Source organism: Amphibalanus amphitrite, unplaced genomic scaffold, assembly GCF_019059575.1.
Source record: "Amphibalanus amphitrite isolate SeventyFive unplaced genomic scaffold, NRLGWU_Aamphi_draft 001198F_arrow, whole genome shotgun sequence".
Classification (NCBI taxonomy): domain Eukaryota; kingdom Metazoa; phylum Arthropoda; class Thecostraca; order Balanomorpha; family Balanidae; genus Amphibalanus; species Amphibalanus amphitrite.
Window position 1 is genome coordinate 111,839 of NW_024882692.1, and position 27,588 is coordinate 139,426.

Genomic DNA, 27,588 nt, shown 5'->3' on the forward strand with positions numbered 1-27,588 from the left:
CTGCCGCTGCCGCCCTCGCGCGCGGCCGCCGTCCTAGGAAATTCCTCGGCGTCGGCGGCGGCGGTGCAGGCGGCGCCGCCCGGCGGCCGGCGGTGCCTGTTTTTCTGCTGCGCGCCGGCTCCGCCGCCGCTGCCGCCGCCGCCGCCGGCCGCCCGCTTGGCAGGCGATCGATAGTGCGGCGCGGCCGGCGGCCCGGAGCGGCGCAGCTGGTGCGGCGCCGCCGCTGGGGACGGCGGGTTTACTGCGGCCGGCCGGCCGGCCGGCTCGACCAGTCGCCGCGCGGCGGCGCAGTGCCCGGCCGGCCGGTGGAGGGGCCCGTCCGGCCGGTCCGCCGCCGCCGCCGCGTGGTGCGCGCCGCCCCGCCAGGGACGCCGCAAACCGGCTCCGCCGCCGACCGACGGATAGGGCCGTCACCGACGACTTTTTTGCAGCGCCCAAAATGAAAGTTGCCAGAAGGATTTATTGCGGCTTATTCTGCGCGGGGGTTGATTATGCCTCCCATATTTTTAGCTAGGCTTCGTGACGCATGCATATAATTCGCTCAATCGGGGACTCCAACCCGTTTTCAATAAAAGGGAATGTTTCCTGATTCAAATAAACGCTCTCACGAGCTGAGGCATCCACAGAAACTACCTCGCTTGAACTTGGAAATAGAGGCTACCCGCTGCATGTAAAACGGTACAATATGTCATCCGTCGGACCCAGACAATAAATGGGTGTGTAATGTCGTGGCAGAAGCCCACTATTTTCCATCGCTTTGCAAATTATGGAATGCCGGCGCAGAATGATCCGGATCATAATCTTAATGAGTAAGGGATCAGCTGCAGCTGCATGATCAGCTACTGCGTGATCAACTGCGTGATCAGCTGGGTGACGCAGTTGTATAATCATGCTGTTAACTGTCCTAGCAGATATTCTGATGCTGCACTTCTGCCCGAAGGACACATTTAACCCTATTAGTGGCAGGGGGGGGGGGGGTTGTTTTCATCCACCCCTCAGGTTTTTCGGGAATATCTCCGAAACCGCTGAAGCTACGATGCTGAAATTTTCTGACTTTCCTAAAACTAAATTGGGCACATTCCCTGAAAATTTCAAGTTCCTAACTTTACCAGGGGCGGCTCCAGAGCACTGGAAATTGGGGGGTCCTATTCGTGAAGCGAGTCATTTGGGCGAAGATCATGATGCTGATGTATTATAACTGTATGCACCAGTTTTGCGAGCAGTGAATGAAAGGTATCATGTGATAACATATACAAAGTTATTGTGCATCCTCTTTTGACACGTTTTTGCTATAATAGGCGGATCCAGGCGTCCAAAAAGGGGGGTTATGTTTTACCTCCCAACATAGGTGCCCTGACACCGCCTATGCATGAGTATGACCAATACAATTGTAGGCGTTATCTCATAAGAAAATTGTAACATAACAAGACCATTACCACCCTTTTTAGAAACAGTACCAACAAAAACCTTATTTACTATACTTTTTGTGTACCCCCAATCTCAATGATCTGTATCCGCCTATGATTTTTGAAAATGCATATTTTTAGGATCCATGTGAATTCCTGATTCATTCTCTATCGATCGGCAAAAGTTGCGCTAAGATTGGTTCAGAAACCTGGCCGTGATAAACAGTCTAAAATGTATCTGCAATTTGCCCGTTTTTACCCCCCTCTACCCCTCTATTGACATTTTTTTATTTTTATTTTTTAGAAATGTAGATCACGTTGAGCGAAATCGAATGCCGTTTGAATTTTGAAAATCGGCCCGTTAGATCTCGATATATCAAGGGGGGTCGTAAACAGCCCCCCTGCCACTAATAGTGGTAGCCAGGAGCCTGCCACTAATAGGGTTAAATGGGAAGTGGCATTTTGATAGTTCTTCGTATTTGTTGTAAAGCAAAACACCACCAGTTTCTCTGAGTGTGAAATGGTCATGGTGCGAATGTTCAAAGAAACGACACATGCATATCATGCTTGGAGTGATTCAGTTTTCCTTGCATGCTCAGTGCACTGTAACTCTTCAGGGCACGGATTAATACTTCTCCTTTCTCTTCCACCTCCTCCACTCTGCCGGCATTCGGGGCAAATGCCGCAGTAGCTGATCACTGCTGATCTGATCTGATCACCCCCCCCCCCCAAAGCGCCCAAAATGGACGAAAATCTGTTTTTTTTTCTCGAGAATTAAACGAAAACTAAACAATTTTTATGAGGAAAAGGTTGTTTTACACTACGCAGCAACGCGTAAGGAATCGAGATCCGACGAGTTTTTGAAATTTGGAGAAACTTTTTTTGGGGTTACGCCCCCCGCAGCGTCCAAGACCGCCTTTCTGGATCCGCCAGTGCTCGTTGCTCTTGTATGGGGATACCATGAGCGAAGTAGCTGATCATTTTGATCATGAAGTAGCTGATCATGATCAAAAAGGTCACTTCTCGTGACCTTTTTGACGTTTTCGTTTGGCATGTTAGATGAATCTGCGCAGCTACTAATTTCAGTTAGCTGATTGTGAAGCGGTACAGGGGTTACTGACAGTTTCGAAAATATCTTCCGTTTTGGATCACTGCAGCTGCTCTGCACTGCATTATTTAATGGCCATGCCTCCATAATAGCCCCATGTATCCCATCCCAGTGCTGAAGCCGTTTATCCAAAGCGTGGTCTCACTTCGATCACTATCTCACCTCACTTCGCACTTCGTTGAGTTGTGCGGCCGTTGTCAGAAAAGCAGGTACCGTACTTTTGACTTGCGAGGGAACTCTTCCCTCGCAAGCCAAAATTGGCAAGTCAATTGGCAAAAAGATTCTTTTTGCCAATTGCCCTTTTGAGGCATTCAAGTGCTCCTTTGACCAGGACGATCGGCCTGGTGCCGTTTGATGTCCCTTTTTGCGCCTGAAGGGAAATTATGGTAAAAGCAAATATGAATTATACACAATTTTGGGTCCCGCGGTGGGCGTTGCGTCGGCCGTCCGGTCGCTATGTTCGAGGCTGTACGGGGCGGCCGCTGTGTGTCGGAGACTGTACGGCCGAGCCGCGCGGCCGGCCGCCGCCGCTGCCGCCGCTGTGCCGTGCCGGCCTGTGCTGTGGCTCGATACTGGCGCCGTTCTGGCGCCGGCGTCTGTGCTGTTCGCTCTGTGCCGACGGATTTTCGTGCCCTGCGAGGGTAGAACAGACTTGTGCTCCACGCTTTGCTCAGGAACAACCCGGCTGACGCTCCAGAAGTCCACAGTTTCGTCCGATTCGACCGGTGTATGGTGGTACGTACCGTTCTCCCCATATTGATGTTGAAGGTTGAAGGTAGAGGGCTGCCTGCGGGTACCATATGTTCTTGTTCTGAAACCCACCTTTGTATGTTTTGCTCCGTGTATATTCAGCCTATTTCCTACCTTCTGAATTATGATACACAATTAATCGTACCAGATCACCCGGTTCATTGTCAGTGCTCGACATCGTCTGACAGATGTGGGTACGTGTCCTTTCCGTTCCGCGCCCCCGCCCTGCAACTGTTCGGGTTTGTTTACTCACTGTGTCACCGCCCACCGGCGATGCCATCAGATGCTAAACACGTGTTCTCGGCTCGAGGGAAGGAAATTCCCCGAGCCCTGATTATCAGACCGATGACGTCATCGGCAATCCTTTCCCCGGTGTCTTTTCATCTGTGGAGGGGCGGCGTGCATCAACATTCGCACGTGACTTGGCATTTCACAAATACGCTGCCTGATCAGCTGACGTTGAATGGGTCCATCAAGAAAAGCGGTCGTTTTTGCATGACTTCCAAACTGGGGAAGGCATACGGGGGTTCGTCGCGTCGGCCGGCGACGGCTCGCTTGGCGGAGCATTATTCACGCGTTGGCTGGGTTTTAAAGATAGCGAGTGAGATTTCACGGTCAGCTGATGACCTAGGGCAATTATTTCTTGGATGAATCGACACATGAGACGGTGCTGATCACAACCATACCAAAAATGTATCCCATTTGATAAATTTTAATCCACGTTTAAAATATTTTTTAGTCCGTGTGTAACTGAGAAGATTGATTATATCCTTCCCCGTGTGACGACAATGAGAGCAGCAATAAAGGTAGTAAACACTGCCGGCGTGGCCACGTGGTTTTGTGGGCGTGAACGGGACCGTAGCGCCGGCTGACTGACCGGGATTCGACAGCTCGTATTGGGGAGACGATGTCCGCGATTTGACGACACCGGGAGCAGGTGTGACCATTGAGCTGGGATGTGGTGTGTGTGGGTGATTGACTGATCATTCGCCCCCTACACGGCCCACGCCGGGAGGGCCGTGCGCCGTAGCCGGTCGGGCCGTAGCCGCGCCGCCGACCGGGGCGGCGCACATACGCCGTCAGCCACGTCGAGGGAAAATGGCCGCCCGGCCGGCGGCGCCGCGCGCCGGTCGGCCGCCGCTCGCCGGCGCCCCCTGGCCGGCGGCCGGACGGAATTTTGGACCACCCGGCCCAAAAAGAGGTGTTCTCGACACGTAGGTGTGTTCAGAACATACACAGTGGGTGCTATGACAGCTCTCCTAGACGCTACTTTGTTCAGTATTGAAGCATACGGCGCCCGACGCCATGTCGCCCGCACCGAGTCCGCCTGCTCGTTGGTTGGCCGCGGCGTGCCGGCCGCGATATAGGGGCACACTATTCTGATTTCTGCTGCGGTACTCGGTACGGTGGTGTACCGCCTCAGAACATCTGCATGGTGTACACGTCATTCAGTATCGTTACGGCTTGCGGGCTTACATCTGCGGTGCCAGGGTGCTGTGTGTTTCTACGATACGAGAGATGCAGATTGCCGCGGTGGGGCATTTCGGTACGCTGTTTCCGACTTAGGCTCAGGTATTGCACCTTTGCGTCACACCATACCCCCTCGGTTCTCAATAAGGTGTACCGTCTTGATACAAAAATGTGGTGTGCTGCATCAGCGTCCGTTTTGCTTTGGCACGTTGTTACTCATCAGGGATTTCTCGAAGTGACTGCCGTATGATCGTGACTGCCGTAGTGACTGCATCATGCCGTTGTAATGGTAGTTACGCTTGCCGAGAGTTTTTATCCTAATGCGGAATCATAATGTGGTACATAATTTTCTTATATGGCTCATATAAATGTATGGTGCCCTACCACGTTATAATTGGTCAGTACTCTGTGAGTGTAAGAGTACGCCTTATCGCTGGTACCCAGTACCGCCAGCGTCTGCTGACGCCCTGTCCGTGAGCTGTCCGTGTTTGATGCCTTTCGAGAAGTCAGCAGTACGGTGGCGGCAGCCGTACCGGCGCCAACTAATCTCGGTAAGTTGGGACATTTCGCTCCAATGGCCACCCGGCCGGCTGAAATTGGACCATGTCATGTGTGCCACTATTGTGGACCTACCCTACCACGGAACGGCTAAATTTAGCCGGCGTGTTGGTGCAACTGCAGTCATCTCTGAGCTGAGGACGATCGCCTGACCTTTCCGGTCGGCAGATAGTGATAAAGGGATTCGGTGGGAGAGAGCATGACATTGGAAGGTGGCGCTGTTGAACTTCTTTGTATCGTCTGCTGCGCTGTTTCGGAACACAGAGTTTTTACTTCGCGTAACACATCATTCTGCGGCTGCAGCAAATTCGATGATTTATGCAGTTATTGTGGCTGTCTTCAGACGTGTCTAGTTCATGTTGATGGAAATGCAACGCAAGACTATTACCCGGTGGGGCTATTGATGAAAAGGGGACTTGTAGCACTCATCGCGCAGCCATTGAACACAAAACCAGTAATCTTCAGCTGCATGAAAATTGTTATAGGAAATGGATGCGGTCGTCCCGTCCGCCACGCTGATGGCGATTTTGTCCTTCCATCTGGCATATTTTCCTACCAAAACGTTTGTTATAGTAAAAGGCGTACTAAGTACCACAAAGTGTTGGTAAATAGCACAATATTTTTCATTCGCTTGCATGCTGCTCAGAGGCTGCACACTGCACCAGCTATTTAGAAACGAGGCTGCTTGTAGTCGCCTATAATGCAGCTATAATTCTCCCGTGATTACGGGATGTGATGTGATGACACCTTCCTTGATGCATAGGTGCTGCCTAAGCGGTAGCGTAGTAGCCACTGCGACTGTTCGACGAAGCTCATTGATCATTGTTCAGACCGATACATTATCCCCTTCACCCCTGTGGTTTCCGCACCTGTTTGCAGTTCGGACGGGGATGGGAGGGAGCTGGGGTTTCGATGGCCCTCACCTTCAGGGTTTGCTTGTTTTTCCCAATCAGCTGATCCATTCTGGTCCCGCTATCCAGGCCTGGGGAGGGGAGGGGTGGGGAGGGGTGGGTGTTGGCATTGGCGCCGCTCCGCCGTGTGTGTTTGTGTGTGTTTGTGCTGCCGTGGACCGCAGACGATGCAGCCTATCGGTTATGTCATCGCTGCCCAGCTGTTCCCGGGCTGATAGGGCGGGTCACGTGCTGTGCCGACATTCCGTGATGGTGTTACGGCCAGTTCAGGCACTAACGGGCCCATTTGTGTGAATAATGCGGACATGGTCGGCGCGCGGTGCGGGCCATACGGGAGCGGGGACCGGAGAGGGGAGGTGATTACCGGATTACAGCCACCGTTAGCGCTGCCCTGCCGTCTGCTCTCGATCCGACCTCTGTTGATGTGCGCCGTCACGCCGCAGTGAGGCTGCACGAAGGTCGGCACGCGGGTCGTGTCACCGGTGACCCAGTGGCGGTCAGACCGTGCCGCTGGGAGAGGCTCGGCTCTGATGGGGATGACATTATTACCCTCTCTCCCTCCCGCCGGGAGACGGATGGGACGGGGTGGGTGGTAGTGGCATCCCAATCTGCAGCTGACAGCTCTGAACAGACTAGGCTGTGTGCCGTGCCGTGTTGGGCACGGAGCAGCGGGAAGGGCCGCGCTGCCTTGACGGCCTTTCCGGCTCGCTCAGCCAAGGTCGGGAGACGTGCGGCGCCGCCACACTTCCTGTCGAACTGACCTAGGACAAGACGCGGCTCGACTGCCCAGTGACCGGACACGGGGAAAGTCCAGTCACCACCCGATCACCTCTCGACCCTCTCATAGTCCGGTCCGGTCCGGTGGCCGGCCCGCAGACACGCATACAGACGTGTGTGATGGATGCTGCGCCGGGTGGGCAGCTCAGGGTCAACGGGGCTCGGCCGTTACTGGTCCGGTTGTGTCCAGTGGCGAGCGATGATGGCCGGCCTCTGAGAGCACCGTCGGACGTGGTGAGGTCGGCCCGGCGCTCCGGCTACCGTGGTCTGTTCTGGGACCGTGTCTCGTGTCTCCGTTACAGAATCCCGCAGCCGTCTCCCTATCCTTCTTTGTCTTCTTACCTCAGTATCCGGTTTGCGTGTTTCGGTCTGACCAGGCGTCTCTGTTGTGTCTCATCTGGTTCGCTGTTGTATTTTCCGGGACGGCATCTCTTGTCTCCATTGAAGTATCCCGCTGCCTTCTCCGTTCCATGGCCTCCCTACCGGCGTGCGTCTCTTTGACCCAGGCGTCTGCTCTGTTTCATCTGGCTCACAGCTGTCTGTTCTCGAGTGGCGTCCCCAGATTTCACCGTAGTACCCCACTGCCGTATCCGCCCTGTTGTCTCGCTACCACAGTACCCTGTGTGCCAGTGTCTGACCTAGTCACCTCTTGTGTTTCAGGAGGTGGGCGTTGGCGACTCTGCGGGCAGCGACTGCGCGCCCGGCGCCGGGAGCCAGGGGCCGCGGCCGCCGCCGTCCCCCACCAGCTCGGCAGGCTCGCGCTCCATGTCACCGGCTGTAGGTGAGTCCAGAGTCGCCTGAGTCGTCCCAGGTGGAAGGTTGTGATTGAGTCCGGTCACAGAATCGGAGAGGGTCTGTATGAATATCGAATCGCGGCACTGAGTTGTCTGAGCCATGAGAGGGGAGGGTCTGAATAAGTCCTGAGTTGGTCAGGATGTGCCCGATTGAGTCCAGAGTCGGGAGGTATGGGCGAGTCTGGAGTGGGGAGTAGAAGGTGTGGGTGAGTCGGGGAAGGGTCTGATTGAGTTCCGAGTTAGCTTCCTGAAGTACAGTCCACAGCATAAGTAATGTGCGGTTTCAGTCGTGGGTATGTTCTGCTTCTGAAGCTTAGGAATGATTAGCCAGACCACCATGAAACTTAGCTAACCTGTATCGTTGTCCTTGCAGCTGCAACTTTGTCTATTGACGTCTTCTTTTCGATCACTCCGTATTGAAAAATCGGCAGTCAAAGCCATCCGTTGAGATTGGTAAAACCGCCCATTACTTTAGCGGTGGGCTGTACCTGAATGATTTCAGGGCTGGTCGAGACCCATGAGCTCATTTGCTGATTTTACATATAGTCATCCTCTATTCCAATAACAATATTTCGGAACATGGGCTCGTTTTAAGTGAAACCCCGAGTTTAGAGCTCAGACGGCCGGTAGGGTGGCGTAGACCGCTGCTTGGTCACGAACGAATTCATGCTGCTCGAATCGCTGGCCTTTCTCATCACGTCCGAGCTTTTTCCGTCGAGCTGGATAGCGTCCGTCACACCGGTCATCGACACTGTATCACCGTGGCAACTGTCCGGATACCAGAGAGGGATTTCATACGGTGCATTGGGATCGTGAGTCCTACGATGTAGAAGTTAGTTGGGATGGATCATTACGTAGAGGTGAAATAGTCTATCCTCCGCGCTCGTTTTGTCAAGCGATTTGTCCTCCATTCCTGACAGTGAATCTTAAGTGGTATGGCTCATTGTGGGGTTCTGTGGCTTTTCGTTCAGCGAACTGCTGGAATATTTATTCAGACACTGTATCATCTTCGTGTTCGACGCCATTCAAGCTTAGTGGATTTTCTGTGCTGGTTCTCAGCCATTTCGGGCTCGTTATGGCATTCCCATTTTGGATGTCGTAACGGCATTCCTTCACGAGGTGCTTAACATATGCTGGATTCTTTTCCCTTATTGCCCGTTATCGCATTTTCATCGTTCTGGCCAACAGTGTATGGGACCGTAAATAGTCTGCACACGTTTTATATTCAACGAGCACGAGTCTGCAGCTGTAGGATATCTGCTATATGCCGCCTCTATTGATGGCATCTATATGACGGAGTAGGAGCCGCGACCCATTTCCGTGTGGCTCCATTCACTGTGGATCGATTGCGTCATGTTTACCATAAGTGTATGTTTTGCCGTCTGATCGCCGTGTTTTCCGTGGTACCATGACCTGTTACAATGTTTCGTGCATGCCATTGTCCGGTAATGGCCCCCACGTGAGTGATCCGATACTGCACCTGACGCGCCATGAGAGGAGTTGGGGTGGTTACTGGTTACCTTATACGTGCCACAGGTGCAACTCATTGAATTACAGATGCAGTGCAGATGACATCGTTGATTGTGGATTGGACACTCCGCCAGACGGGTGACTGTGTTCGTGGCGTCAGTCTGTGGGTTTTTCGTGACGTTTCTCCCGCCGGCACGTGATTTTATTCGTGACGGTTCTCGCGGTGGCACGTGACGTGTGGGCGTGCGCTGTTGCGGCGTGGCCGGGCGTCGTGTCCGTGTTGGTGGGAATTGGCCGGGGCAGAGTCGGGCGGACGCCGGCGGCCTCCCCTCGCTCGCAGCGGCGCACGGCTGGCGCCGCTTCCGGTGGCCGGGCCTGGCGGGCGGGCGGCGGACGGCAGACAGGTGCGCCGCCACGCTACAAGGGTAGACAGAGAGGTTCAAACGAGCTCGTGACGGAGGAGCATCTGCATAGGTGATGGCTTCGTCGTGAAGTGGAATTGGGTTTGAACGTGGTGCCTGAACTCGGAGCATGAACGTCCGAGCCGAACTGACTATAGAGTTGTCCGGCCGAGTGCCCATCCGCCCGCGCCGTCCGCCCGTCAGTCGGCTCGGCGACCCCCGGCGACGTCCGGTGCCTGTCAATGAGAGCGACGTGCCGTCTGTTGCCGGAGCGACCTTGGCCGTGGCCGGCCGTGGCCGCACCGAGCTGGTGTGTAATAGATCGGGCTGGCCCCGTGCCAAGTGGCGTGACAGGACCGCTGCCGGACGAAACCGATCGCCTCCGCGGCCGCGCCTGACACCGTCTGTCTGTCTCCGAGACACCGTCAGCTGATCGAACAACGCCGGCTGGTCGTCGGTGAAATGGGCGAGAAAGGCCGTTCAGTGGTGCCAGTGTCCCCGTCCTGTGTCTTCAGTCTCCACATCCGTCCCCGCCCCTCCCCCCTCGTCGTAGTGGGGAGGGTTGTGTGGGCGTCTGACAGCGGAGGCGAGCCGTTTGTTGTGTAGTGAAGGGCGAGCATGATGCTGTGCTGAATGCTCGCAGCACGGGAAGCGTTTCCGAGAATGCTGCCAAGTATTTTCCGGAAGCGGCTACACTTTACTGGCTCAATTATGAGCTGATGACGCAATGCGGTGCCAGTGGACTGTGCGGCTCCAGTGGCCTCGCGGCCAGTGGGGTCGTTTGGCGACCCTCACTGCCTTCTTCCACGCGAGGAGCGCTCACGAGGTAGAGTGACTCATAGACTCATGGTGCCTGGTAGTGGTCCGATCACATGTCGGGCACCCACAGTCCTTTGTCCCTGGCTATTGTCCTCAATCCTCTGTTCGTGTCCACTATCCATCTTTCCTATCCACCGTCCTTTGTCCACTGTCTCTTTGTCCACACTCGTCCGTCCACCGTTTCCATGTTTCAGTCCACCTCTGTCCACTTTATCCACCGTCCTATATCTGCCCCATTTTGCTCCGACTGGGCGCTAATATTGCAGCAGTGCTCGCAGCGTTGAGTGTTTTGATTGGCGTGTCGACTGGCGAGTGGGGCGGCGTCGGTCGCTCGGTGTTTACTACGGATGAGTAGTATTTGGACCTTGTGTGCTGTACCGGCGCTGGTCCCGGATCAATGGGCCTCCCCACCCGCCCCATCCCCTCCCCGGCCGGCGTCTGTGGGGAGTGGGGGAGAGGGAGGGAGGGGTGTTGTGTGAGGTTTGCTCTGCACAGCTGATCGGAACGGGGTGCCGGCTGAGACGAAGCACGCGGCTCGTGAAACGATGGGAGGGTGACACGTGCAGACGATAGCGCGCGCTGGTGACTCACAGAGGGGTGAGGGATGGGGAGCGGAGGGAGAGAGGTTGGCCCAGGTCACGGAGTCTGTGTTGATGTGGCGTGGCGAGGTGCAGTCACCGGGGTTGTCCCAGGTCAGGGTGACAGACAGCCTGCTGATGACATGTGCATGACTGGCGGTGAACGACGGATGTGTCGACCACATGTGTCGCGGCCGGGTCAAGGGGACCGTCGGACCGGGCTGCTGCTGCTGATGGTGATGTGCTGATGTTTGCGTTCGGTGCCACTCGATTGTGACCTGACCTGAACCTACTGTGTGTCTGTGTTTCAGGTCAGCAGAACATTCCGATGCCGCCGCGGCCGCCCAGCTCTCAGGAGTCGGCCGGCGGTCAGCGGCTGGCGCACTCGCCGCACGCCTACCCGCCCCAGGCGGGACCCCCGCCGGGCGCCGCCGCTGCTGCCGCCGCCGCGCCGCCCGGCCTCGGCCACAAGCCCGGCTACCCGGTGCCGCACCCTCAGTACGGCCAGCCGGGCGGCTACCCGGCCCAGTACAACAGCCACGTCATGTACGGCCAGTACGGGCGGCCGGGCGCGCCTGGCCAGCCGCCGCCCGGTCCGCCCGGCCCGCCCGGACACTACCCCTACCAGGGGCAGTACCCGCAGCAGGTGGGTGTCACGCACCGCCGGCAACGCGACCTTTGCATTGTTAACGAAGGCTGCCGCCAGCCGTGGCCGGTCCCGGCACTGTTTTTACCCGCTCAGGTGTTTGTCTCGGGAGTTCTTTGAGAGGTGGTAGTGAATGGTTTGTTTTGAGCCAGCTGAACGTGACCCAGTGCGTGGCCAGTCAGCACGTGCCTACCAGCTATCGCAGTTTGGTGACGTGTGTGCTGGCTGCTTGCTACGTGACCTGTTTCGCTACCTAACCGTGTGTGCCTGCTGTGCTCGTTCCTGCTCTCCATGTTCTGACCAGCTGACCCGTGTCGACAGCACTGGGCGACCGGTGGCCACCCGCGACCCGGTCCCGGCGGCAAACCGCTGCACATGCCGGGCGGCGGCGGACCGCCGGGCTCCGCGCCGCCGGCGCCGCACTACCTGCGCCACCACCTGCAGCAGAAGATGGCGTACGGCGCGAACGGGCCGAGCAGCGGGCCCAACGGACCGAGCGCCGGGCCGCCGCCCGCCGCGGCCGCCGCCAGCCAGGCCTCGTCAATGCCGCCTCCTTCGAGCGGTCCTCCGCCTCTTGCGCCGCCGCCCCGGCCGGCCTCTCAGTGCAGCGACGGCTCGCAGCACTCCCAGCCGGCCTCCGGCGGTCCGCCCGAGCTCTCCGGACCCTACAACAACCACGGCCCGCTGCCGCCCATCGGACCCGACGGCGTGCCCATCGACGACGCGTCGCAGCACAGCACGCTCTCAAACACCTCGGCCAGTGAGTAGCGCTGTCCGCGACGCGACGGGGTCTGTGGTGTCGCCTCACGTCTTGCTCCTGGGGGAGAGCATGTGTGGGAACGACGTGTCTGTAGTAGCCAGCACTGTTACCAGGTCACTGACAGAGTGCCTGACTCCGGACACTGCTAGTACTGGGGAACCCAGGGGGAGGGGTGACACAGGATTGCCTGTCGGTTGTCGGACGGCCGCCTCGATTGGATTTCTGTCCCAATAGACGTCCGCCAGGCTTAGGCACGGGCTGCCGCTGCTGTCTCCCGAGCTAGCGAATTACTCGTCCATGGCGATTACATTTGTACCTGTCAGCGAAATTACTGGCAGATATAGGTATTCTGTTTTGTCCCCCGGCTGAGTCGTGTTGCAGATGGGCATGCACAACACCCCTCGCCATCTTATGATACAACCTAGTTCTTTTGTCGCCTTCATGCTAAGCCGTCTGTAGTTGAATATCGTCTGGCGAGATTCTTCTGTGTGCCACTGCCGGCAGACCCAAACTACCATCACTGATATGACCTGTTGTTGACGTCTACTGACTCCCTCCACCCCTCAGATTCTGAGGACCGCGCCCGCTCCCCGAAGCCGCGTGTCAAGGAGAACGCCGGCAGCAGCCACCCGCCGACGCCCATCTCGGGCATGGCCTCACCGGGCGCCGCCAGCATGACGTCGGCGCACGATGAGGCGGAGAACAACGTGGCGAGTCCCGGCGGGCCGGCCTGGCCGCGCTCGCCCGTCTCGGTGAGCTGGGGCGACGGGGGCACTCAACGGAGGGGAGGTGGAGGGGGCTGTAGGTCAGGTAGTATGAGATCCGGGAGGGTCTCTTACTGAAATGTATGATCATGACGTCGGTGTCGTGGAGGGACAGTGTATTTTTGTACGTGGGAACTTTGTAGACGATTCCTAAACCTGGTGAACAACAGACATTTACTGGTGGTGCTGGTCTATTTACTTTGGATTAGATGGTACTTATTAATGACGGGATTCTTACTTGGGATGCGTAGCGGAGCATGTGGCTAGAGGACTGGTTGGAGGGTTTTCAAGGAATATTTCCATCCTTTTCGGTCTGAACGTCTTTGAGTGACTGATTTGGAAGAATTGTGACGATTTCGGTAGATTGAATCTAATGGTTTGGTTTTATACAATTGGGTGACATGGGGTACAGATGGAAATGCGGATCACCCCATTCTTTTTCAACACAGGCTCATTCGTACACCGAACTAACTGGGTGACATTTTCTTCTGCAGGTCTATAACCCAATGCCTTCAAGAGATGCTTACCCAGTATCCAAGGTCCATAGTATTCTATTATTCTTAGCCTGTCGCTATCTCACTCTCTATCGCTCCATGTATTCACTTATCAATCGGTGGTGGTTGGCTGCACAATTCTGGATATTTTCGCCTTCTTGTCTGTATGTTGCTTCGGTGATGGTTTGGCTGGGACTGGGTAGACGGTGGGCGTCTTTCAGTTCTGCGCAGAAAGCGGGTGTATTTTCTCACTTTGTGCTTTTGGTGTCCTGAATTGTAATGGGTATGTGGTAGCGATTTATATTTTATTTGCGATGTGCGATTGTATCTCAATTTCATTATTCATCGAGCTTTAGTTTGCTAACCTGAGTTCACAATAATTGCGACCTAATTAGTCTGAATCTGTTTTTGCGACTGTTTAGTTTTCACTTCTCACCGATATTCGCTACTTGCTTTCTTTGTTTCATCTTCTTCCAACCAATACGATTTGAGACCTTTATTGATCGCGGAATATATTCACCTATAACTTATAATTTTAAATCCATGAATTTGCAATAAAGGTCAATTGGCTGCATGAGAGCACGCACGATAAATCGTTCGATACATGAAATTGTGCCAATTATATGGGACTCACATTCAGCATGCATTTAGCTGTTGCGCCAGTCTGCACATTACGGTGATTTTTGTTACATATTCTAGAAAATCCCTTGGTTTACTCCGTGTTGCCTGGAGGTGCTGGCATTTATGAGAACATTCCCGGATTTGCACAGGGAACAGCACGGTACCTTGTATAAACCGTTCGGCGATCGAGTATTTTGTTGTGCTTCAGTGATCACTGATTTTGTTCATTCTGTGTAAATCACTGCTGAACCTGCTTCTTCTGGTGCTGTGTATCGTCTTGTGTGGGTGCTCATTGTTTGTAATCGTAACGGTAACTTGGCCCCATGTGGTGATTGCACTTCTCGTTGTCTTGCTATTTAGGGAAGGCCTTCTGTTTATCTCTTTCGAGCACGTTCAAGTCTTAAAAAGTCATCTCTGTTACGTCATTACAATGCATGATCATCTATTCTTTTCCTTGTCAATAAAACTGGAAGTTTTGTTTGCTTTCAGGTGTCGCACTGAATATTTCTGTTCAGCGCTCAATATATTTCCGTGTGGTTTGTCAATCGTAGGCATCATGTCGCTCCCACCTGTACCGACCCGCGCTGACCCCCTACTGACCGTGTGCGCCGGGGCGTTTTGCTCTTAACACAGAACTCCCGCTCCGTGCGCCAGCAGAAGGCAGAGAGCCTGAACCGACTGTTTGAGATTGACGACGCGCCCGGCCGCCGAGAGTGGGTCAGCCGCCTGCTGGCGTTCATGGAGGAGCGCGGATCGCCCATCCTGCAGTGCCCGACCGTCTCCAAACAGCCGCTCGACCTGTTCAAGCTCTATCAGTTCACCAAGGAGCGCGGCGGTTTCGTCGAGGTAAGTGGACGTTTACCGATGATGCTGTGATGTGGGGACGCCTACCGGTGACGTGTCTGACGTGGGTGGATGGAGGCTGATGTGTCGTGATGTCTGTATGATCGCGACGGGAACCGATAACAATTAGCCACTCGTGCTTTGATGTACCGAGCGTGACCAGTTGGAGGGCGGTCCAATTAGTCGGTTCTCTGCCGGTATTTCAGTAATGTCTTCGACGGTAGCGTCAATAGACATTCATTTCGGACATCGTCCGACACAGCGGCCTCGCAAATTGCATTCCTTCCCTCTATTTTGATAGAAGCACCGCTGTCGTCCAGTCCGCATGTGCAGCTGTTTCGTGAACGATTCACTATCTGGCTTGTTCGGTTGGGATCCTGCAGTCACTGTAGTGACACCATTCGTACAGCGTGGCGGTGTCGCCCACTCTCTTTCTCATTATGCGGTTCTCTGTCTCGCATCCGTCCCTCGTTTCTCCACAAGTCCGCCTTCCCCTGGAAGTCGTGCTGCTACAGCTTTGCCCAGTGCCGACTGACTCACCCCGCCGCGCCATCCTCAGGTGACCAAGAACAAGACTTGGAAGGAGATCGCCGTGCTGATGGGCATCGGAGGCAGCTCCAGCGGGGCTTACACGCTGCGGAAACACTACATGAAGAACCTCATCTTCTTCGAGTGCCACTTCGACCGCGGCGGGCTCGACCCGGCGCCCATCCTCGCCAAATACGAGACCAAGAGCAACAAGAAGAAGGGCGCCGCCTCGCCCGGTGAGTGGAGGGTCTAAGCTTACGAGTATGTTTTCTGTGCTACCTGTGACTGGTCTAAGCTTATGCTTTTTGGGTGAAAAGTATTTCGAGTAAGGGGTTGATTTCGTGTACAATTTTGTTTTTCATTGTAGATCTCCAGTTAGTTGACCGAGCTGCTTTGACATGATATTCGTCTGCATGTCCGGAAGATTGAAGCAATCGTTCGTCACCTGCAAATCTCACAGTGCCATTGCTTGTAATGACCGATTATTCTCTCATGCCGTCCCCTGACCGTCCATCTCTTCCTCCGCCAGGTCCCCAGGACTCATTTTCTAACTCTGGCTCGATGGACGGCTTCCCGTCTGGCTACCCTGGCTACCCGGGCGGCGGCGACTACAGTAACGGTCCTTCCGGCCAGCCGCCACCTCAAGGTGAGCAATAGAGGCGTGCGCTGGGTCTGGCGCTGGTACTGTCTCGTGTGTTTGACAGACGGGCTTAGAGAACTGTGGGTCTGACGGCCAAGGGCGTTGAGACAAGGAAAGCTCGTTGGTTTTACTCAGCTTGCTGATTATTTCAGATTGGATTCTGTTCATTTTTGGTTTATCTCTTTTGGGTTTGGTTGCCGGTATTGTGCCGTCTCCTGAGGGTGGGATTCCACACCGCACTGGTCTGCGGCCCGCCGGGAGCGCCGCCGTGGCTGACGCGCGCCCCTGCTCTGGCCGCTAGGTGCCTCCGACCGGGTCAGTGTGTCGAACCCGTTCGAGGATGGTCACTACGATAGTGCGTACGGCTCTGCCTACCCGGCTGGTTACAACAGTAAGCAGGCCCGCGCGGCTGAGCTAGTCCCTCGACCTGACCCTCAACCTGACCTCGGCGTAGCTGCTCTGGCATGGTCGCCTGTGTTCTGGCCCGTAATTGTGATTGTGTTTCGGTGTTTATAGCATTTTCAGCTCGTAACTTGTGTGCGTATTTGGAGTGAGATTGTTGTAACTTGTAAACGTGGATGTTTATCAGTCAGCTCAGCCAGTAACAGTGGATGTTTTAGCCAGAAACTAAATAATCCTGTTATTCTGTCTACGTGGGCATTTAGTGCGTCTTCTCTTCAATGCAATCAAGCGCAGGCTGCATGTGGCACTTCATTCATCTGCTTTGACTGCCCTGCAGCTGAAGTTCGCTCTTGATTGTCATTGTATGTATTTGCTAGATCGTGCGTCTTGGTGCAGTTGATTAGACGCCGCATCTGGGGTTGAAAACCTTGTCAAAGTTCTGTTGTGTGTACGATGCCTGAGTCCTTGCAACTTAAAGATGTTATTTGTTATGTCTGGTGTGCAGTTGACGGACTTTCTTTGTTGATCTTTGAATGCTGAAATGTTTCTATGATGTTTCCATTTACCTTTTCGAGCATGCTTGCATTTTGAGGATTGCGCTATTCCAGAAGCATTTGGAGGGAATTTAGCTATCTTTTCCATCTTTGTTTTTTTTTTCGTTTGTGGCAGCTGGCTCGACCATTTTCCTCCGTTTTTATTTTTCCAGAAGTTTTTACTTCGATTTGACGCTGCTAGCTTGTTCTTGATTGCCATCCACAATATTTGACATTCCATCTCGGCTTTGCGTTTTGTTACATCAGTGCGCTCCTACTGTACTCTCTTCTGAAGCCGAGGCGCCTTCTGACCGCTCCGGCCTCCCACCCTCCGTCTCGTCCATACCTAACGTGACCGCTCCGTGTTTCAGGCTACCCGGGCCACGGCTACCCGCCACAGCCGGGTTACGGTCACTACCCGCCGACCAGCGGCGCGCCCGGTCAGGAGTACCCGCCACCGCCGGGACCGCCGGGGGCCGGGCCGCCGCCCGGGCCGCCCCAGCAGCAGCCGCCCGGGCCGCCCCAGCAGCCGCCCTACATGCAGTACCCCAACAGGTGGGTGGGCGGCGGCATCCGTCAACTGACCGACAGCGTGCCTGAATTAGGCCTTTGATGCAAATGAACCTGGTTCGGCGGAAGGTTTATTTGGTGGTAATTAGGTTGTTAAACAGGGGAATGGGTGAGGTGATGGCGGTTTATGATGAATTAAACACGATGCAAGTGGGTTGTTATAAATTGGATTGAGGTTAATGGCTGTGTCAGTGACGTTTAACTCGTGGTGTCTGCATACCGGCTCGGTAGTAAGAACAGCTGATAGGTCGTTCACCTCTGCCAGGACTGGAGGGATGCTGTGACTGGTGACTGACCGAGTGTGTTCTATGCGACCACAGGAGCTACCCGCAGCCGCCGACCTCTGTGGGCCAGCAGCCGGGCGGCGAGCACCACCGGTACCAGACCGGCCCGCCGCTGGGCCCGGCCACCTACGGGCCGCGCCACATGTACCCGGGCCACCAGCCGGCGCCGCCGCCCGCCTCTGTGGGCAGCCCGGCGGCCACCCCTCCGCCCGTGTACAGCAGCGCCGGGCCCACCGGACCGCCGCCGCCGCCGCCGCCGCCGGTCGGCTCGGCCCCGCCGGCCAGCGCGCCGCCCGGCTCCGGCCCCGGTCCGACGCCGGCGACCGGTCCCGGCGGGGAGCCGTACCCGGCCAGCACGGCTTCCCAGTACCCGGTACGTACCGCTCCGGACCGCCCTGGACCGTCCAACCCCGTACCTAACTGAGTAGCTGTAGGGAGACCAGCCGACCCGGTACTCTGCCCTGACCTAGCTAAGGAGTTGCCGGGGGACCGACGGAGCCTGCACGTCAGAGTGTTCCCCTACCGTGTGTGTCTGTATGACTGGCCGGCCGGCCGACAGCGACCGGCGGCCGGCGTTAGACTAGCGCATGGTTCAGTTTGTCAGTGTGCCGTCCGTCTGGCGTTGACTCGACCTGTAGCTTGCCTCGCTCGGCTCTTACCCTAGTGCTGACTGCTGACTGGGGCTGGTCGGTGTGCTGACCCCACCCCACCCCCCCCCCCCCCCCGCTGATACTGAGCTACCGCTGAGCTGAGCGCTGAGCGGCCCATATGTGCGTTTGCCGCGCTCAACCGCAGCCGTTCTATAGCCGTGTGTTTGCTCGTTTGTAGATGGCGTCCGGCGTTAACTTCAGCTCGCATCTAGCCAAGCAGCTTTCCGCTCCCCTCAACCCCCGCAGCAGCCCCATGACGCAAGTACGTACCGCCGCTTCACTCAGTCGCTTACTCATATTTGTTTCCGCTGTCGCTCTCCTCTCTATCGCTGATGCTTACTGCTTGTAGATCGGTCGCTTACGAACACGGTTAACCCGGCTTGTTTGTGTTTCAGTTATGACCTTAACAAGTCTCGATGTGTTCAGCTTTGGCTGGTTGTTCTCTATCTCTTTCTGTCTCAATGTGTATCTGTTTGTCGTGGTGCGGCCTGTGGCTCAGCTGGGGGCGGGTTTTTATTTATTCCGCGCCGTGCGCGCGCATGTGTTTTAGATGTCGCCGTCCAAGTCTGGCTATGCGCCGGCGCCGACGCTGGCCAAGCAGCTGGCGGCGCCACCCCTGGTACCGCCCCAGGGGCCCGGCGGGCCGACCCCCATGGGCCACCCACCGCTCAGACACCCCATTGTGAGTAGAGAGCGCCGATCCTGGTAGGAGGGGAGGGGTGTATAATGACTACTTGGTGGTGGTTACTAATTACTATGTTATTTGTGTATAGCTGATCAGCGAGCACCGCGTAACATTCGGTGGCGGGCTTCTCGCCTCTCCTTTCCTGCTCATTGTAATATGGCTGAATATGGCTGATGTGTTTGCATTTATCACTCCAATCAATTGGTGTAGCATATATCGACACCTTTTTTTTAAACCCCACATTTGTTCTCCGGTGAATTTCAGACAAGTTGGTTAGAGATCTTCGAAAAAGGTACAATCACTCGATTTTTCTCAAGTTTGTCTATCTTGGCAGATAAAGCAATACCAGAACAGGCCTACGAACACACATATTTGATCAGGATCGGACGATTGGACACTTTTAAAAGGAGATCTTTCGTGCCTCCCGGAAATTCACGGGAGAGCAGATGTGGGGTTTAAAAAAAAGGTGTCGATATTTGCGTGGGAATGCTCGGTGGAGGTGTAAGTTACCTTTTATGGTTTGCTGTGATGGCATTTTGACAAATTACATATGGTGATGCACTGTGTACATTTGATCACCAGTATGTCATCTTGTATATCGTTTATGAGACATCATTGTTCTTACCAGTCTCCTGAGCCTGATGTCGCTGTCGCCCAGGCTGTTCTCATCAATCAGCTGTATGTGCCCAGCGACCAGCTGACATTCCTCATACCCGTCCGATACAAATTTGCATTCATATTCCAACACATCTGACCTTTCCTAGTGAACATTTACCAGTCCTACCTGAAGTTTAGACCATTCTCTCGCGTTTCATGTAATTTTCCAGAATGCCAGTTTGTCCGATTATGCTGATAACCATTATATTTATCCCCGCCACTTCCTTATACTCCCGTGTCATCCCTCTCTGCAGCTCGACCCGATAATATGTTCCATCGATAAAAGCACCCGCTCGTCACCCGTCCCGCCCCACACTGCCCTCTCCCAGCTCGACCCGTCTGACCTGAGTGCGTCACCCCACAGCCGTACGGCTCTGGTCAGCACGGCGCCGCGCCCGGTATGCCCGCGTACCGTCCCGGTGCGCCGCCGAGTATGGCCAGCGCGCCCGGCCAGCCGGGTCAGCGGAGACCGGACGGTGCGCCGCCGCCTCCGCCCGGCGCCGGTCCGGCCGCCGCGCCGCCCTACAACCAGCACCAGCAGTACGGTACGTCACGCTGAGAGCGATGCTGAAGAGGGAGGGAAAGAGGCCATGCTTATGACGCTATAACGATGTTTTCTTGTCAGATGGTATTTTGCGTGTTAATGGATTATGTTCTCATGATTTCTTATGCTCTTTCAGCGAAACATTGTTTTATCATAGCCGAAGTTTTTGTTCTAAAGTTTCATTTGTCCAGTGCTAATGAATGCCTTATGGGATGCCGCCTAGACCTCCACGTCCACAGCTGTCCAGTCCTGACACGCTGAGTGTGGCTTTGACCCCGACTGTTCCCTGTCTGACCTGACGTCTCTGTCGACAGGTGGCTGGCGGGGCGGCTCCTACGGCCAGTACGGCCCGCCGCCGGCGCCGGGCGTGGCCGGTCAGTGGGGCCAGCGGTACCCACCGCCGGGCAGCCAGCCGCCTGGTCCGCCCGGCACCGGCTACCCGCCGGCCCCGGCGCCCGCCCAGTGGAACGGCAACTCACCGGCGGCCGCCGCCATGGCCCAGCCGCGGATGCCCATGAGACCGCCGTACGGAAAGGATTCGAAGCCGTATCCTCCCGGCAAGGTAGGTGTGAGCGTCCCCAGAAGCTCGAATACGAGGGCTAAATTACTGTCAGTATGACTGGAGAGCTGCGCGCCGGGGCGTGGTGCATGATGTGCCAATCTGTTGCCAGGGACAACCGGAGCTCGACCAGGCCGGGATCTGCGGCGTACCGCAGATGATGGGCAATAAACATGTGCTCGCATTGCATAAGAGCGTTCCAACGCCCCGGTGTTGGGATTTATCGTGTGACGTATCGTATATTGCACTTGCCGCTGATAATATCCCGTCATAAAGAAATGTTAACGGCCCATTTGACACATAAGGGGTAATATTACAGGATACGACCGCCCTGGGCTCGCGGGAGTATTATCGTTTGATGTTATGTCCGTGACAGGCGATACTTTAACTGGTAATATGAGTTTGATGCTGGTAAAATGCTTGTAAGCAGGCTATTGAGGGCGTTATTTTGGGTAACTGCGTGCAGAGACCGTTATGTCTTAACAGCCCGGTCCGCCGTATCCCAAAATTGGACACTTTTCGAGCCGGCAAATATGCCTCTGGGTATATTGTTCAATTGCCCAAATGTTTTAGGAGGATATTCACGGGGTATAATTCTGCTGGGATAATAGCCGGAGAGCATGCCGAGTTTCATTACGGTGTTTTATGACGATTGCTCGTTGCCAAAACTTGGCTGGCTCAATGTCTCTATTAGCTTATGGGTACCAACACAAAATTGATGCGTCATAAATCAAAACGAATTTGTAAATGACAGAGATAATGCAAAATAAATCGGGTACAGTAAGCTGCACCCACTCTGACTAATCGGTTTGTCCTGGATGCAGAATGGTCCCTGTATAGCGCTTGGAATTACCTTTTTGACTACCTATGATCCAGCGGAGCCCTAAACTGAGTCAGCGCGAGGCGTGGCGCGAGGTCTATTTACGTGATTTTTTTTTCGAGTTTCACATGCAACGCTTGTGCATATTTGATTCTCAAGCAGCCGGGTCAAGTCGGGTGTTGACCTCAATAATCGATATATTATATCTATATTCATCTTATGAAACCATCTGCATCAATATTCGGTACCCGAGTGCATTAACATTATGTGGGCAAAGTGTCCGTGCCATAGATACAAATGATAAATAAGCACAAATAATTGCAGCAGACGCAGTTAAAGCTGATCAACGTAATCGCGTCTGGTTGATATGTGTCTATTGTCTCTGCATTAAGCAATTCATTATAGTTTATAAACAAACTTTTACGTATCTTCATCCGGTCGTGAAATAGTGGTAACGCAGCTTTCCATACTACATTCCCGTCCATTATCCAACGAAGCCCACTGCTGTCGTCTGCCTGCTCGCGCCGCAGCACCTCTGACGCCCGTTTGTCTCTCCCACAGCCGGGGATGGCTCTGGGCAGCCTGTCGAAGCACAACTTCCCGCCGGACAGCGTGGAGGCCACGCTGCCCGTGATGGCCAAGCGGCGCCGCGGCACACGCGCCGACGTGTGTCCCGTGGACGGCTGGCGGCTGACGATGGCACTGCGCTCCGGCCAGCTGGCCGAGAGCCGCTGGGCGCTGGACGTGCTGCAGATCCTGTCGTTTGACGACGCTTCCGTGTCGTGGCTGGGCCTGGCGCACATGCCCGGCCTGCTGGCGGCGCTGCTGGAGCACTACCGGCAGACGCTGGCGGCCATGTTCGCGCGGCGCGCCACGCCCGTCTCGGTGGGCTGGTACGAGGGCGGTGCCTCCGGCGCGCCGCTGCCGCCCGAGGAGGAGCCCGACCTGGGCGTGTGCGGCGCCGCCGACCCGGACGACAGTACCGCCGTGCTCAGCGGGCCCGACTTCACCCGCACCACCCGGCGCGGCCTGCCCGTGACCTTCGACCCGTGTGACGACACCATCCTGGTCTCTGACCGCAGGAGATCCTGGGAGGTGGACGTCCTCAGTGCCGACTGCGCCTGGGGTCACATCGAGACGCATATCAGGGTGGAAACGGGCCGGCTGCCGCTGATCCGTCGACTGCGCGACGGCAAGATCGCGGAGGATCCGGCGGAAAAGGCGGAGTCGAATGAAGCCAACTCGGAGTCAAAGGAGTCAGAACCGGAGTCGACGCCAAACCGGCCAGTTGTCAAAACTGAGCCAGTCGAAAAGGCGGAACCTGACAGCGACTCCAAGTCGGAAGCCGACGCCAAGGACTCGAAGGCAGCGCTTGTGAACGGCGAGGTGATACCGGGCTTCTCCGCGTTAGACTTTTTCCTGTCGCGTCTGCGCAAGGAGGCGAAATCAACAGCGGCACGCAAAGCCGCGGCGGCGAACTGTGATGAAGCGTCGAGCGCGGCGTGTGAGAACGGGGATGGTGGCGACGCGGTCACAGTGAAAGCCGAACCGATGGACACGACGCCCGACGTCAAACCGCCGCTGGTCAACGGCGACGCGTCCCCTAGTGAGCGCGGCGAGCAGCCGGAGACGGCAGAGTCCAAACCTTCCGCTGCGGAGTCGGAAGAGACGTCAGCGCCGCCGCCACAGCTCGAGATTCGAGACCCGGACGGCACGCTGAAGCGAAAGCGGCCTGACGATGAGGAAGCCGAGTGCTACCAGCGCGACGAGTCGTCACTCTACCTGACGTCCACCACGCAGGAGAACATCGCGCAGCGGTGTATAGCCATCAGCACCATCTTGCGCAACCTGTCGTTCGTGCCGGGCAACGAGGCCGAGCTGGCGACGGAGCCGCTGCTGCTGCTGCTGGGTGACCTGCTGCAGCTGCATCACCGACACCCAGCGCGCGCGGCCAAACACAAAAACTACGACCGCGACGAGGATGCCGACTTCCCGGAGGCGTGCACGGCGCTCAACAGCGACGAGTGGTGGTCCGAGTACCTGCCACTGCTGCATGAGAACGCGCTGGTGACGCTGTGCAACGTGTCCGGGCAACTGCACCTGGGCGGCCACGAGGAGGCGGTGGTGCGGCCGCTGCTGGACGGCCTCCTCCACTGGCTCCAGTGTCCCAGCTCGTACGCGGCCGACCCGTTCGCCTCGTGCGCCGGCTCGCCGTCCCTGCTCACCTCGCCGCAGCGGCTGGCGCTGGAGGCGCTCTGTCGGCTCTGCGTGCACCCGGAGAACGTCGACCTGATGCTGGCGACGCCGCCGCTGTCGCGGCTGGAGCGCATCTGCGAGCTGATGGCGCAGTGGGTCGGCCGCGCAGAGGACCAGGTGAAGCGCGAGATGACGCTCAACCTGCTCTATTACTTTACGGCCGCCGACGAGCGCGTGGCGCGCCTGGTGGCCATGCAGAGCAACTTCGTACCGACGCTGGTGCGCTTCGTGGAGACGGCCGAGCACAACGCCATGAACGTGGCCAGCACACAGGGTGTGAACGCGCTGCGCGATAACCCCGATCTGATGGGCACCAGTCTGGACATGCTGGGCCGCGCGGCCAACATCCTGCTGAGCCTGGCGCGCGTGCCCGCCAACCGGCAGGTGCTGGTGGCGCGCGAGCCCCAGCTGCTGGCGCTGGTCATGTCGCAGATTCTCGACCAGCGCGTCGCCTCTGTGCTCTCTCAAGTACTGTTCAAAATCTCTCGGCCGTCGCCGTCCGAGGCGGCCGCGTAGCGCGCGGGGACCCAGCGGCAGCCGCGGCCGCCCGCCGACGGCACATGTGATGTATGAGTGGCCGCGACCTGTCCCTGACTGTGTGCATGCGTGTGCGTGTCTGTTTGTTTTGTAAATAAGCGACTCGATAGTGCTATTTTAACTGTACAGAGACGGCAATCTGTAAGCGGTTTGACCTTCCGGTCACGTGGTCATGGCTATCGTAATTCATTTATACAGTTCGTTATAACCATCATTTACATGTCCAGAGAACGCTTCGTGGATGTGAGCTGTCGGTTTCATGAATAAATGTATATCAGTTTATTACGAGCGCATTTCGGCCTTGCAGATTTCTGGTTTCCTTGGATGGGGAAAGTGCAGCTTTCTGTCATCGAAACAGGGTTGCTGTATTTTATGACTTTGTGGATGGGATATCAGTCATTTGCTTTCTTGGCCATGAATAAATCGCAAAGAGATGTCGATGTTGTTGGTAAATCATGCGGTATGTGCTAGCAGAACAAATATGTGGTCACTGGTCGATATGAGCTACACCTCTTCAATGTGGATGACATCGTCCCCAGGTCAGCCGATGATTGTGTCATACGGTTTGATGCTTTACTGGTGCAAAACAGTGGAAATTTGAACACTGAACAGCCTACATTTCGAGTGACTGAGTAACGGAACCCAAACATCAGGCCGGGAACTCATGGGGAATCGAGAACGTGTGTGCGAACGGTTCCGCGGATCCCTTAGCTCGCCACCTGAGGTGGTGACCCCCGGACGCGCCAGCCAGCTGCAGCTCCTCGGAGCCCGGAGCCCGGAGGAGCATCAGGCGTCTCGACCTCCCACATGGTCGTAATGCTTTTCTAAAGGGCTTCCCTATGAGAGATGGATGAATGTTACCCGCACTTAGAGATTGATCCATATGCTGAGCCTCGAGTAGAGGGTATGGGCGACAGTAACCGCATCTACCGCAGTGCAGAAACGGTGACCGATTGAAGGGTAGGTTTTAGGTTTACCTGCCAGATGGCGTTGAGGTTCACATTTAGTAGTGAAGCTGCGTTGAAGCGAATCTGGCGGGTTGCCGACCTGCCTGTCAGAAGTGCTGAGTAGCGGACGTGATGCTTTCGAGCATTTCGGGGTGATTTTGTTCATTCATGTTTTACATCCATATCGGCCTAGAAGCCCAGCTCGTTCGTTTAGTTGCTCTAGCAGACGGCAGGGTCTCGTATATAGGGCCTTGGGTCTCGTCGGCGCGGGGCAGCTGACTGTGCGCGGCCGGCTGCGCGGTGGGGCGCTCGGGGCTCGGGAGCCGACTCCGCGACTGACCGCGAGGGGGCCGCTCAGTTCGAGAGCGGGCGGTGCACGTGGGGGTCGTGTAGGCGGAGCTCGCGTTGGCACCGGTACGAAACGATGGCGACTTTTGTGGCTCGGGTGTTTCAAAACTGGCGTGTATCTGCTTCACAAGCAGCTTTCAACCAGGCGAGAAATGCATCAGTGCTTTGTAAGAGATTGGAGTTCAAGGAATATGGAGATCCCATGGAAGTTATATCAAAAGTCGAGGAAGAAATCAGCGATGACCTCCAGCCCAATGAGGTATGTGTGTTACATTAGTTTTTCCTGAACTTACTCAAACAATACTTGCCTTGGCCTTACATGAGATGATCAAAGCTAAATTGAAATTGAAATGAATTGATTGTTGATTGTTTAATCTTCATTTGTTGTGTCAATGTGTTGATAAAATACCTATATCATTATTGTCAATTGATTTGCATTGATATTAAATTGCTGGCAACTATGTGTGCTTACAATAATTCATATTTTGCCTATATTATTTTTTATTTAATTTAGCTTGCTTTAGGTTCGGAACACCATGGTAAAATATGAATTTCGCAATATTTAATGTAACTTCATTATCTGATTTTAATTCATTATATTCTCATCACATGCATGGTGCACAATATTGTTTTTGTTGAATGGCAGTGTAAAACACTGGTGTGGTGCATAGGTTCTTCATTTTGATGAGCACATCTCAATCTAATCTATAAGGATGAGGTGCAAGCAAATATCTTGGCACTCCAGAAAATCTGTATAGGTTCCTACATAGGGCTTGTCCTAGGGTTGAAAAAAAATCTACAAAAGCCAATGACAGTTTCCTAAAAATGGATCCAACCCTAAATCTGGCATGGATTTCTGTCCCCTGAGGCCTGGGAGCACTCCCTGGCCTTTCAGCTCATCACCAGCCCCTTGTAAGCCCACTCTAGTAATAAGCCCCTTGGACTTCTCACCTTCTAGGTCCCACCATTGGCTTACTGGTGGTTTCTGGAGGTACCCACTAGACTCAGACCAGTGTCCTGAGGACTAATGTCAAACTTTGAGGATCTCATGTATGCTGCATCTTGCACCTGATGACCCACATTTTTATGGCATTGACCCACATGATCTGGGGACCCTTATGCAAGACCATGGACCCATGTAGGTCACTTAGCCCCCCTTAGACAAAATGCAGATCTGGAGGACCCCCTGTCTTCCTGTCCTCTATTGACCTTTTGAGAACCCTCACCCAGCTGTCCTAGAGGGCCTTATATTGGCCTCAAGCTTCTTGGGGCTCATGCTGACATCCAGTGGCCCATGCTGGTCCCTGGGGACTGCATGGTAAGATGCCCCACATTGACCCTCACACAGGTTTCTGAGAGTCTCCTCATACCACCTAATGATGCCTCAACTGTTTTCTGAAGCTTTTACCCTGATCTGATTTATATGGGTCCCAAGATGGGCTATTAGGGATCTATGCG

At 55.3% G+C, this 27,588-nt stretch overlaps 2 protein-coding genes across 5 annotated transcripts in view; both read left to right on the forward strand.

The window, feature by feature from the left end:
* Positions 1-25,117, forward strand: part of LOC122371050 (trithorax group protein osa-like) — a 37,884-nt gene extending 12,767 nt beyond the window's left edge. Inside the window, exons 4-19 of one of the 4 annotated variants that reach the window (XM_043347119.1) lie at positions 7,641-7,761; positions 11,354-11,688; positions 12,010-12,448; positions 13,016-13,200; positions 13,707-13,751; positions 14,961-15,173; positions 15,730-15,934; positions 16,228-16,344; positions 16,640-16,729; positions 17,645-17,828; positions 18,164-18,500; positions 18,956-19,039; positions 19,328-19,459; positions 20,484-20,664; positions 20,978-21,225; positions 22,604-25,117. In XM_043347119.1, coding sequence (XP_043203054.1) covers positions 7,641-7,761; positions 11,354-11,688; positions 12,010-12,448; positions 13,016-13,200; positions 13,707-13,751; positions 14,961-15,173; positions 15,730-15,934; positions 16,228-16,344; positions 16,640-16,729; positions 17,645-17,828; positions 18,164-18,500; positions 18,956-19,039; positions 19,328-19,459; positions 20,484-20,664; positions 20,978-21,225; positions 22,604-24,814 — 5,127 coding nt within the window. In that variant the 3' untranslated portion in view covers positions 24,815-25,117. The remainder of the gene's footprint in view (positions 1-7,640; positions 7,762-11,353; positions 11,689-12,009; positions 12,449-13,015; positions 13,201-13,706; positions 13,752-14,960; positions 15,174-15,729; positions 15,935-16,227; positions 16,345-16,639; positions 16,730-17,644; positions 17,829-18,163; positions 18,501-18,955; positions 19,040-19,327; positions 19,460-20,483; positions 20,665-20,977; positions 21,226-22,603) is intronic. The other 3 variants (XM_043347117.1, XM_043347116.1, XM_043347120.1) reach the window with 3 other exon arrangements.
* Positions 25,118-25,839: 722 nt separating this feature from the next.
* Positions 25,840-27,588, forward strand: part of LOC122371049 (enoyl-[acyl-carrier-protein] reductase, mitochondrial-like) — a 32,984-nt gene continuing 31,235 nt past the window's right edge. The window contains exon 1 of the mRNA XM_043347115.1: positions 25,840-26,389. Coding sequence (XP_043203050.1) covers positions 26,207-26,389 — 183 coding nt within the window. The 5' untranslated portion in view covers positions 25,840-26,206. The remainder of the gene's footprint in view (positions 26,390-27,588) is intronic.